This window comes from Gracilinanus agilis, chromosome 3 (assembly GCF_016433145.1).
Source record: "Gracilinanus agilis isolate LMUSP501 chromosome 3, AgileGrace, whole genome shotgun sequence".
Taxonomy (NCBI): domain Eukaryota; kingdom Metazoa; phylum Chordata; class Mammalia; order Didelphimorphia; family Didelphidae; genus Gracilinanus; species Gracilinanus agilis.
In genome coordinates, this window is record NC_058132.1 from 561,890,138 (window position 1) to 561,902,890 (window position 12,753).

The 12,753-nt window shown below is 36.3% G+C and overlaps 1 protein-coding gene across 1 annotated transcript in view; it reads right to left on the minus strand.

Moving 5' to 3' along the window:
- The window catches only part of PIBF1 (progesterone immunomodulatory binding factor 1), a 320,388-nt gene that overhangs the window by 120,761 nt on the left and 186,874 nt on the right, over window positions 1-12,753 (minus strand). The window contains exon 13 of the mRNA XM_044670598.1: window positions 2,979-3,069. Coding sequence (XP_044526533.1) covers window positions 2,979-3,069 — 91 coding nt within the window. The remainder of the gene's footprint in view (window positions 1-2,978; window positions 3,070-12,753) is intronic.

A 12,753-nucleotide genomic window follows, 5' to 3' on the forward strand; every position in this document is an offset into this window, starting at 1 on the left:
GTAAAGTCTGGAGTAGTCTAGAAAGGCTTCAGTAACTTGAAACTCTTTGTAAGCGGGGTGGGATTTGGGTAGGCAGACAAGAGATAGGTGGGCATATTGGCTTTTTAGGAAGGCAATGGGGAAACCTGTTTGATTAGCATAAAAGGAATATGCTAAGGAGAAGAAAGAAAGTTGACTAGGAAAAAGGAAGCCATATTATGAGAGTGAAAATATGGCAGAGTAAATAGTAAAAAATAAAAAGCCACTAAAATTATTTGACCAAGTGTTTTGAGGAAGATTAGTTAGTAATTAAGTATTAAGGTTGACCTAGCAGGAAGGACTGGAGCATTCCAAGATGGAATGAAGGAGCAGGAAGTGCCTTGTGCCCTGAGAGAGACTCCATTAGTGGTTGGCACAAACTGTTGTTAGCTCTGGGAGATCTCAGAGTTAAGGATACCCTGCTTCCTGATTTCCCTGGGATCCTGAGTGGTGGTGGCATCTAGCAGGTGGACAAGAACTACAGAGCAGCACCGGGTGGAGGAGGAGTTTGGGATCTGGTGGACAGCATCTCACTCTACTTGGATACCTTGGACCACCTTGGCTTTTGGAATCCTGAGATCATCTGTGGATTACCATGAGAAACACTCAAAGCCACCCACAGGCCCTTTAGCTGTGCTGGTCAAGCCTGGCTGGAACCAGGTTTGAAGCAGCCCCCCAGAGACTCCAGAATAGCTCCTATATGCCCAGCCTGGCCTAGGTCAATTAGTATTAGAGAAGTTAAATCCTCCCCCTTACCCTGTGGTTTTGCACAAGTAAACAAAAAGATTAAAAAAATATTTAGTGAGATTGGCATAGTGGTAGTGTTCAGGAAGGTCAGTAGGAATGATATTTGAGTAATATAATTATGAGTTTATATTAAAGTTTTTATAAAGTGGTACATAGGTTAACTAGGATTTCTTCAACCTTCTCACTATTTCCTCAGAATCTTATGTGCTAACTTTTTGGCTACTATATATTACTGGGTCAGTAATAATAGGTCTCTGAGAAAAGTACACAAGTCAGTTAGTCAGTAAGCAATTATTAAGCATCTACTATGTGTGAGGGCAGTGATGGGCAAAGTTTTTAAAGAGGGGGCCAAAGGAAAGGAAATGCTCATCTGTCAGTCTGTTTCTAAGGCAACTCTTTTGAAGTTTTATTGTATTGTATCCTACTCATTGTATTTGTTAGATTAGGAATAATGTCACGCCTGCAGGCCGTAGTTTGCCCATCACTGTGCTAAGCACTATGCTGGAGATACAAAGAAACGCAAAATACCATCTTTCCCTTTAAGGAGCTCACAGTCTAAGGGGAAGAACAACATAGGAACAATAAGTACAAAAAAACTATATATAGGATAAACTCGAAATAATCAACACAGAGAAGGCACTGGAATTAAAAGAGATTGAGAAAGGCTTCCTGAAGAAAGTGGATTTTTAGCTAGGATTGGAAGGAAAGTCAAGAAACAGAAATGATGAAGATGAGCATTCTGGGCATGGGAGAGTGAAAGTGCCCAGAGCTATGCGATGAAATGGCTTGTTGGAGGAAAAGAAAGAAAGCCAGTATCACTGGACTGGAGAGTAAAGTGAGAGGTGGAGAAGGTGGATTATGAATGAACTGCAAAGAAAGGATTTTATATTTGATTCTGGAGGTGATGGGGAGCATTGATCTTTCTGAGTATGGGGTAGGGTGACACGGTCAGACTTGGGCTTTAGGAGAAAAACTGGCAGATAAATGGAAGATGGATTGGAGTAGGAAGAGACTTGTGGTAGGTAGAACAACCAGCAGGCTACTGCAGTGGTCCAGATGTGAGGAGATGGGGGGCTTATACTAGAGTGTTGGCAGTATCAGATGCATCTGCTGTTCTGCCAAGCTTCAACTTCAGGGAACAAGATGCCCCTCCCAGGTTGTTATCATTTCTGATCTAATCATCATGCAGCTAACTCAGGCCCTGACTGACACTACCTCCCTCAGACTTCTTTCCTCTTTGATTGTAGAGCTGAAAGGTGGAGTATCAAACTCCTCCTAAATGGCTTCCTTTACAGAGGGCAGAAACTAGACTTTTAGGCTCTCTCTGATCTGCATCTGATGCTCTGCCTTGTTTCTAGTTTCTACTCCATAGAACAAGGATGTCCCTGTGTTGGGTATAGTCTGGTCTTCTTGTCTCCTTTCCTTCACCCTGTTTCTGCCTCCTTTTGTATTTTGTCCCCCCCTTTTTAGTTGTATGTTCTTTGAGGGCAGAGACTTTCTTTTTATTAACCGTATCTCCAGAGCTTAGCACAGTGCCCTGAACAGAGCAAGCACTTAAATGTTTATCGGATTGGAGAAGGAGTATTCTGAAGATGAATGAGAATTTTTTGAGATGGGAGAGACGTGAGCATGTTTGTAGGTAGGAGACAGGAAGAGATTGAGAATAAATGAGAAGTGGCAATCTACTGGAGGAGACAGGATGGAATGGGATCACTTGTACAAAAGCTATGGGGATTTTAATTGGGTGGAAGATGTGTAGAATATGGATACTGCACAGGAAGAAAAGTTACTGAGTGTTGGGGATAGGGAAGTGAAATGAGAAATGGGGAATGGCAACAGTATGGATAACAAGAAATATATTTTAACTCAAAAATTTCTGTTACTTATAAAAGCATGAGTAATTCATGGGGAAATTATGCAGAAATACATTTATATGGCTTCATTAACCCTAGTAGAGGTCCCAAGGAAAATCTTAATAGATATAACTGCTTTGTGAAATACTGATTGCCATCCATTATTGTTGTTTTTGTTGAAATACTGATTACCATCCATTAACATAATGTATAAAAAACTGAAATATATAGTTTTTCTTAGTGCATTTTATGAGAGATTTCAAGTATATGCATATTATCACTCAAATCAGCAAGTTACAAAATAACGCTATTAGCATTTAACTTACCTGATTAAATAAAACTAAAATGTACTGAGTTTACCTTTGTTGTAGTCGTCTTTTAGCTGTTGTGGGAACATTAGCACCATAACCATATGAAAAAAGAACTCGCTCTGCCTCCTCTTCATTTTCAACTGTAAAATAGTAAAAAAAAGTTAATTAGCACATTAGTTTTCTAAAAAGTGTGACAAAGTTGAGAAGTAATGCTGTGGCATATAATATGGAAATATAGAAAACATGAAAAAGAACTATTGGTTTTTTACATATAGACTTCATATAAAACTGTGGACTTCCTTTTGATAATATGTACATGCTAGGATGCATTAAGTTTATTTTTTAAATGCTTTAAGTGATATCACAGATATAGTACATAACAATGAGATGCTGGTTCTATTATTTTAATCACAATTATGTGGTAAAAAGCATAAGATATAATGATCATTCCCCATCATGCCCTTTTCATTAAAAGAAACATATTTTTATGAGAGATAGTCATTATTTCTTCAGGAAGACAGCATCACCTGAACATAAATTAACAAAATTATATATTAACAGTGGAGACTGAATATAAATAGAATGTACAGTTCTAAATTTATATTAAGTAGCATTATTAAAATATGATAAGCAAATCTGTTTATTTTTTAGCTTTGTTATTCTTATTAAATGAAGCAGATCTGCTCTGGCCAAAAGATTTTTGAATAAAAAGAATAATAAAAAGTAATTTGGCATGTTGAGTTTTACAACTAAAAATGCTTAACCAAAGTATGTTTTATCTTCTCATCTAATCAACATTTTTGATTATAGACTAATAGAGAATAGTAATTATCTCAAACAAAAAAATCTCAAAATTTTGGAAAACTTCTACACAACGTTAGTAAATTAAGGTAGAATGTTAGTGTGTTAACACTATTATAGTCTTACTACGAATAAGGATATTTAAACTATTTAATTTCTCATTGAACACTTCGACAAATACAAGGAAGACTCAGAACTTAATTAGTACTACACTGAAAGCTGGAGTTCGATCTAGGTTGAAAAGGCTAATGTATTACAATCATAGAATGAGATTTAAAAAGAATCCAAGAGATCATCTAATTGATTTTATTATATCTGAATTTCTATCCCACCTATAACACTTCCAACAACTGGTCACATAGTTTCCTCTTGAGAATCTTGGTAACAAAGAAACCCTTTCTTCTATTAGGGATCCTGTTCTATTTTTGTAGAATTTTAAGTAATTTGATTTTATTTGTGTAAAAATGTTTTAATTTTTTTAAAATTACAATTTTTCACATTATATTATAATTTTATCCTTTGATCAAGAACTCTCTCCCATCCATGTTTATGAAAGTTAATTCTCCTCTAATTTGCTTATGATATGAACTTTTTATAGTTAAATCATATACAAAATTGGAGCTTATTGTAGCATATACTGTGAGATGCTGATCTAAACCTATTTTCAGCTAGTTTTTCCCATTAGTTAAAAAAATGTTTCTCCAGTTACAATGCTATTATATACAGTAGTTTCTGAGTCTTGACTATTTAATCTATCCTATCAATTGACTTTCCTATTTAATCAGCAAAAATTTTTGATTGCTAAGTTTTTGTAATATAGTTAGAGTTTCTGTACTGTTAGGTTATAATAGTGACCTGTTCTAGATGAAGCTAAGCTAGTTCTTTGTGACTACCATTATTTTTTCTAAATGCTAAGAATAATCCTTTTAATAATATATTCTAGAATTTCTCTAGGAATTAAAGTCAGACTTATTGGCTTATTGAAAAATTCCATTTGTTTCCCTTTTCTGGAGATCAAGACATCTGCCTTTATTTAAGTTGTATTGTACTCATAATTCACTAAAAGATATAAAGGATATATAATCCAACTGTGCTTATTGGTTATAAAAAAGCATGTGATATGATAGAGCACAACACTGCTCTTCTAATGAGATGTCTTTCTCATTCATATATCAAAATAATTCAAGATACCCTGAAAGATATAGCCACAGAGTCCTTTTTCAATGATCCTGATAATGAACATCAGGTAACAATGCAAAAGAGGGAGACTTATGCTTGCCTAAAGTATTTGTCATTGTGATAGAGTAAGTCCAGTACAGAGCAAAATTAAAAAAAAATTCCTTGTAGATGGTGAAATGTTTTAGATTCTATTTGTAGATGATATCATTACAGATTACATCAAGCCCTAAAATACTGCAAAGTCCTATGGATTTGTACCACAAAAGAGTTTGGTTGGACCGCTGATATAATAAAAAAAATTTTTAAACGTTTTATTGATGTACTATGTAATTGTGAAATATGAAAAACATTTTTAAGATCTAAAAATGAATATCACTTCAAAAGAATCATATGACCAGTTTGGGCAGGATGTAGCATATGACAAGTGAAGAAAGTTGAAAAAGAACAGGAGTAAAAAAGGGGTGTTATTAGCAAAATGTATGATAGAAAAAGAAGACAGGATGGTAAAATGGCACAGAGAACAATGTGTGGAAGAGTTCTAGACTGTACCCTTAACAGGCAAGGAAGTCATAAAGTCTGACTCCTTCCTGGATCATTTCCTCGGTGTGGTGGAAGGGATTGTGTAGCTCAATGAAACTAAGGGCTATGCTGTGCAGGATGACCCAAGATGGACAGATCACAGTGGAGAGTCCTGACAAAAAATGATCCACTGGAGAAGGAAATGGCAAATAACTCCAGTGTTTTTGCCAAGAAAACCTCATGGAGAGTATTTGAATGCTGAAAGATATAACATCAAAATGGCATGCTATGGTCCACAGAGTCACAAACAGTTTTGTTACTAACAGTTTTGAGGTCTTCCAGTTACACTCAACCTGAGATGATGCATGCTATTGCTTCTTGGAGCTATAGGTGAGAGCTGGATGACAGGCAGACATCAAAGGAGTAAGGTCAAAGGTATCAGGCTTGGTAAGTCCTCACACCAGAGGTGCTAATCTTCCCTGCACACTCCATACACTCTACTAAGTGCTAGGCACTGTGCTAACACTGGGAAAGGCAAAACCCAAACAATCCCTGTTATCAAGGAGCTCACAGTCTAATGGGGGAGACAAAATGAAAAATCTCAAAGGGAAAGGAGCAACAAATGAGAGATAGGGATCAGAAGAACAGAGCCAGTGAGAACAGGATCACTTTAAAAAATTAAAGTAACTGTGTTTATTATCATAAAAAGAGAAAAAAAAATAACTTGAAAAAAATTAGATAAACGAAATCTAAATCTCATAACTTTAGATGTGAATGAATTAAACAATCCAATAAATTGAAAAAGAGTAACAGATTGGATAAAAAAAAAACAAGGCTGCAATCTGTTGCTTAAAAGAAATATTAAAAACCCAAAGATATACACAAAACAGAACTTAGGGACAGAAAAAAAAATTATTATGCATTGATTCTCAGGTAGCCAGAGTTACAATCATGTTACTTGAGAAAGTGAAAACAAAGGTAAAATCAACAGAGCTTGGCAAAGTTTTGGATATGGGGGTGGGGCAGTGAGAAAGTGTGAGGTGTGAATGGTATCTTGGTTGTGAGTTTGGTTGACTAGAAAAATCATCATACCTCTAACAATAATAATAAATAATAATAAAGAAGTTCTGAAAAAGGAAGGGTTTTTGGGAAAAGGATACTGATTTTCCTTTTGGACATGTTTAGTTTAAGATGTCTAGAAGACAGTTGAAAATATGGATGTGACTGTTAAGCCTGGAAAAGAGTACTTAAGAATCATTAGCATAGAGATAGCAATTGAGTCCAAGGGTCAGAAAAAGTGGTAGATCTGTTTTTTAACAAGAGTAAATGCTGACTAATGCATTGCATGTATGTTGTACTATTACCCATGGCATGAGAAGTGTTTTAAAGGAAAGCCTCCAGTTTATTGAGTGGAGCCCTTCTGGAGGATTAAGAAGATATGGACCAAAATCTTACAGGATGAGAAGGAATGATTCAATGGCAGTCTGTGCAGCTGAAAAGAGGAAATTCTATCAATAAGGTCTGAAATCCGTCAGAAAGTATCAAAGCATCTAAAAAAATTAGAATAATACTTGATTGCCTTACTCTATTTGGAATGAGATTAGCTATTTTTAGAATGAGGAAATCAGAAGTTGGTCCAGTAGAAAGAGTACTAACTCAGTTAAGTTAAGTTAAAAGTCAGAGGACCTGGATAGTCAAATCCCATCTCTGATACTTATTATTTGTGTGACCTTGAGTAAGTAATTTAACTTCTTGGGCCTCAGGTTCCTCTCAGCTCTTAATCTAGGGGATTGGATTTAATGGTCTCCTTCTAGCTCTAAATCTATTATGGAATTCTAATTTATATGAATTGGAAGAGTACTGGGGAGTGGCATGTGCCCATTTAACAGAAACAATGGGCAATTAAATGTACCCCCATGGATGAATTCATGTTCATCAACTACAATGGTGATTCTGCTCAAAGCTACAGCATTTCAGGGGCTAAACAAAGCATAGGGGTGGTATAAAAAATAAAAATCCCCAAAGTCATGGCAATAAGGTTGGTTTTACAATGTATGTATAAGAACGCTCATAGATCCCTGAAGATCCTAAACAAGAGTCTCTTAATAACAGATTTTTAGAGAACAGGTCAGATATAGGCTCGTGACATGGATTTCTAGATAAATTTATTTGTTATTTGAAAAACTTTTTCAGTATAGACCAGCATTGGTGAAGTATTGACATGCAAGCCCAGCCAGCACAGGGGGAGCTGCTCCATTCCCTCTCTTTCCAATGCCCGAAGATATTTTTTGTGAGCCCCATCCCTCTGTCCAGCTGCCTAAAGTGAGCACCTCTTTCTTCCACTCTCTGGAATAATGTGGGGGCTCATAGTCAGCTTGAAGTTGCAATTTGGGCATGTGAACTTGAAAATGCCCAATAGAAAGACTGATGGTATGTATCACACTCCTTTTCTGTAGTTTACCAATTATTAACAGAAAGGAAGTTGTCTAGCTTAAGCTGTTGGCTCAGTGTTCTACTGGCATTTAATAACTTCAAAATAAATTCAAATCACTGGGTAAGCCTCAGAAATGTGTAACACTAAGTTTTATATAATGGAGCATTATCAACTTCTGTGGTAAAGCAACTTATTAAAGTTAGGTTTTTTAAAAACAGTTAAACCATCTGTAAGAGAGGAAGGTTGATTAGGGGAACCTGCATCCCTTGTCAGTCAGTATGATAATACCACTCTACTCTCTTCAGTATGGATATGCCCACTGATAACTTGTTGGATGAAAACAATACTTGATTGGTTTTCAGTAAACTTCTTGCTGTCCTGCATGGTCATATATAAGGTAGGACTTTACAAATAGATCAAGAGTTGACAATAGCTGAAGCAATAATAGGGCTTATGCAGAAATACAAGGCATACTAAGACTTTTGCTTGTGTCCATGTGCTGGAATCAGATTGGGAGAGTTTTTTTTTAAAGAGTAAATGCTTGGCGGGGGCATAGTATGTCAAAGAGACAAAAAACCTTTTTGTATTGGCCCCAGAAAACAGACTTGTTTGTGTGACATCAGTTATAGGATGAGGGTTGATGGTAGACAGTGCTAGGTCATAGGTTTCATATTCATTTAACACTTTAAAAGTGCTTTGATCATCAAAAAGCCTCAAAATAGTACATAGACTTATCATGGTAAACCTTTTCCCTTGGCATTTTAAATGAATGAGTTTTTGGAAGAGCTACAAAATAAAAAAGGAAAAATATATATTCCAAATGTCAGCATAACCAATGAAATATATGAATTCTGTGATAAGTTTATATATAGGAATCCTTTGATGAACACATAAACATATTGCTTGGGACAAGTATAGGTAGAATTAAGAAAGATGGAAATAGTTGTTGGTTGTTAAAATATATCTTGAGCAACTATTGGCTATCATTGGGGGAGGGTGGGTAAATTTTTTTTTATTTTAAAAACATATTGGCATAGAGGCTTAGAAGATTTAAGACTGAGGGTTTGATTACTATATAGGGCAACTAGCTGGCTCAGTTGACAGAGTTCTGAACCTGGAGACAGGAAGATCTGAATTAAAATTAGGCCTAGATACTTATTAGCTGTGAGATCCTGGACAAATCACTTAATCTCAGTTTGCCTTAATTCACTGGAGAAGGAAATTGCAAACCAGTCTAGTATCTTTGCCAAAGAAATCCCACAGTTGGTCAAGAAGATTTGAACACAACTAAACAACTGAATGCCACCACAGCATATGGTGCTCCAGGGAAAGTCAATTTTTATTATGACTTTATGTTACTGTTGCTTAATTGTGTCCAACTCTTTGTGATCCCATTTGGGGTTTTCTTGGCAAAGATTTTGGAATGAGTTGCCATTTCTTTCTCCAGCTCATTTTACAGATGAGGAAACTGAGACAAACAGGGTTGTGACTTATCCAGGATCATATAGCTAGTGTCTAAGGTTAGAATTTAACTCATGGCCTCCAGACTCAAGGGTCAGCACTCTGTCCAAGGCACCACCTAGCTACCCCATGACTTTACAGACATACTGTTTTTAATGCCATAAAATTCAATTTTCAGTGTTTCATAAGGATTGATTTTGGGATAAATTCTATTGGTTACAGATGTATTCAAATTGAGTATCTTTTTTAAGACCCTTACCTACCACCTTAGAACCAATACTATATATTGGTTGTAAGGCAGAAGAGTGGTAAGAGCTAGGCAATTGGGGTTAAATGACTTGCCCAGAGTCACACAGCTAAGAAGTGTCTGAGGACAGATTTGAACCCAGGACCTCCCATCTCTAGGACTGGCTCTTGTAATAAGGGAATAAAGCAAGTGAATGGGGTTTATGGATCCCTAAGTCAATAGGTGGGAAAGGAGGGTACAACAATGGAGGTAGTAGATTGAGGTGGTAGGAGAGATGTAAGGGAATGGCTGAGTTTAGGGAAATATAGGATGATGAAGTATAAAGAGCGGCAAGGGGAGAGGATGAGGTAATTGGGCAGGCAGCTGCAATAGGGAGACACAGACTGGGTACACAGGCTTGAGACAGAGGACACTGAAGGGAAACAGGCTGAACCCTTCCAGGTAGGGAGGGCACTTCTACAGACAAAAGGTTAGGGCCAGTCAGAAATGGTTTGAAATTAACTAGAGGACTTTCTAGTCAGTTTTTCAAGTTCACAAAGACAGTCCCAAGGCTCTTCTGTCTGTGAAATAGAGGGCTTCTCAGAGGAAGTATAGAGATCACCATTTCCTCCAAAATGGACACCTATAGCTCCCCTCAGGAACCAAAGAGAAACATTCCTTTCTCTCCTTAGCCCTCTTTTATCATTCAACCAATGATTTAGCAAAAGGTTTGATTAAATAACAACAGGGTTTATTAAGTTTCAGGGTTGATTATAAAGGACAGAGGGATACAAGGTTTCTCTAACAACCACTTCGGGAGAAGCTTCAGGTGGGGGAGGGACACAGGAATGGGAGACTGAGAAAGGGCCTCCCCTCACTCAGTCCCGGGAAGTTTTGTTGTCTTTAAGGTTAAGGAAGTTATATACAAAGAATCAGGTGATAATTTGTATCAAGGGTAAGCCCCACTTCTCTATGGGGAAAACCTAAGTCTTCAAAGTTTGATTGCTACCACCAAAATCCACCCTTCTCCCCAAATCCACAGGAAATCGGGAAGGGAAATGGTGATTGGAATAGGGAAGGTCAGGGAGATCCAGAGGAATTAGCTAAGCTACAAAATCTCAAGAGAAAAGCACAAATTCAAGGCCAGGTTTCAGCCCAAAAGACCGAGCTCAGTTGACCCTTCTGCTCTGATGGAGCCTCCCGGATCAACTGCCTCTAGTCAGGGTTCTAAACCCTCTCAACTGCCAGAAATTCTGCAGTTAGCCTTTTGCAGGGTTGATTGCACCTCTGGCTCTCAATCCACTGAACCACCAATCCGGCCCTAGCCCCATTGAGTTTTAATGCCTTTAATTGTTGCCTTAACATTATTGTAGTTATTGTGCATCATATTTGAATGAATGAAGCTGTTACAAAGTACTGTAAAAATTAAAATGAATATATGGTAATTTCAAATATTATATTTTTATAAAATTTATTTATAATCACTAGAAGTAAAGAAATAAAAAGGTAACAAAATAAAACCATAAAAAATAATGGACTGGTGGGAGGGAAGCAATACTATAGAGGAGAGTGTGGGGGGTAGTTTAAAAAGACCCTAAAGAACAATAAGAGGGGGATAAGAAGGGAGGGGATTAGGGGAACTGATTACAAATAAAACACTGGTGTAGAAGGAAATAGTGAAAGAAGAAAGGGCAGGAGAAGGAGAGGGAATCAAAATGTTGGGGAATACACAGTTGGTAATCATAACTCTGAATGTGAATGGGATGAATTCACCCATAAAATGGAAGCAAATAGCAGAGTGGATTGGAAAACAAAATTCTACAATATGTTGTCTACAAGAAAAACACATGAGGCAGGTAGACATACATAGGGTAAAAGTAAAAGGATGCAGCAAAATCTATTGGGCTTCAACTGAGAAAAAGAAGGCAGGAGTTGCAATCATAATATCTGACAAGGCCAAAGTAAAAATAGATCTGGTAAAAAGAGATAGGGACGGTAACTATATCCTGATAAAAGGCAGTATAGACAATGGAGAAATATCAGTTATCAACCTGTATGCACCAAATGGTATAGCATCCAAATTTCTAAAGGAGAAACTGGCAGAGCTCAAGGAGGAAATAGATAGTAAAACTATACTAGTGGGAGACCTGAACCTTCCCCTATCAGATCAAGATAAATCAAACCAAAAAATAAATGAGAAAGAGGTAAGACAGGTGAATGAAATCCTAGAAAAATTAGAGTTAATAGATATGTGGAGAAAAATAAATAGGGACAGAAAGGAATACACTTTCTTTTCAGCAGCACATGGTACATTCACAAAAATTGACCATGTACTAGGGCATAGAAACATTGCAAACAAATGCAAAAGAGCAGAAATAATGAATGCAACCTTTTCAGATCATAATGCAATAAAAATAATAATTAGTAAGGGTACATGGATAGGGAAATAAAAAACTAATTAGAAATTAAATAATAAGATTCTTCAAAATTAGTAAAAGAACAAATCATAGAAACAATTCATAATTTTGTAGAAGAGAATGACAATGATGAGACATCCTATTTGGGATGCAGCCAAAGCAGTACTCAGGGGGGAATTTATATCCTTGAGTGCACATATTAACAAATTAGGGAGGGCAAAGATCAATGAATTGGGCATGCAAATCAAAAAACTAGAAAGCAAGCAAATTAAAAATCCCCAGATAAAAACTAAATTAGGCATCATAAAAATGAAAGGAGAAATTAATAAAATTGAAAGTAAAAGAACTATTGAATTTATAAATAAGACTAGATGCTGGTACTTTGAAAAAACAAATTACATTGACAAAGTACTGGTCAATCTAATAAAAAAAGGAAAGAAGAGAATCATATTAACAGTATCAAAGATGAAAAGGGAGACATCACCTCTAATGAAGAGGAAATTAAGGCAATCATTAAAAAATATTTTGCCCAATTATATGGCAATAAATATAACAATTTAGGAGATATGGATGAACATTTACAAAAATATTAATTGCCTATATTAACAGCAGAAGACACAGAATATTTAAATAATCCCATATCTGAAAAATTGAACAAGCCATCAAAGAGCTCCCTAAGAAAAAATCACCAGGGCCTGATGGATTCACAAGTGAATTCTATCAGACATTCAAAGAGCAACTAATCCCAATACTATACAAATTATTTGATATGATAAGCAAAGAAGGA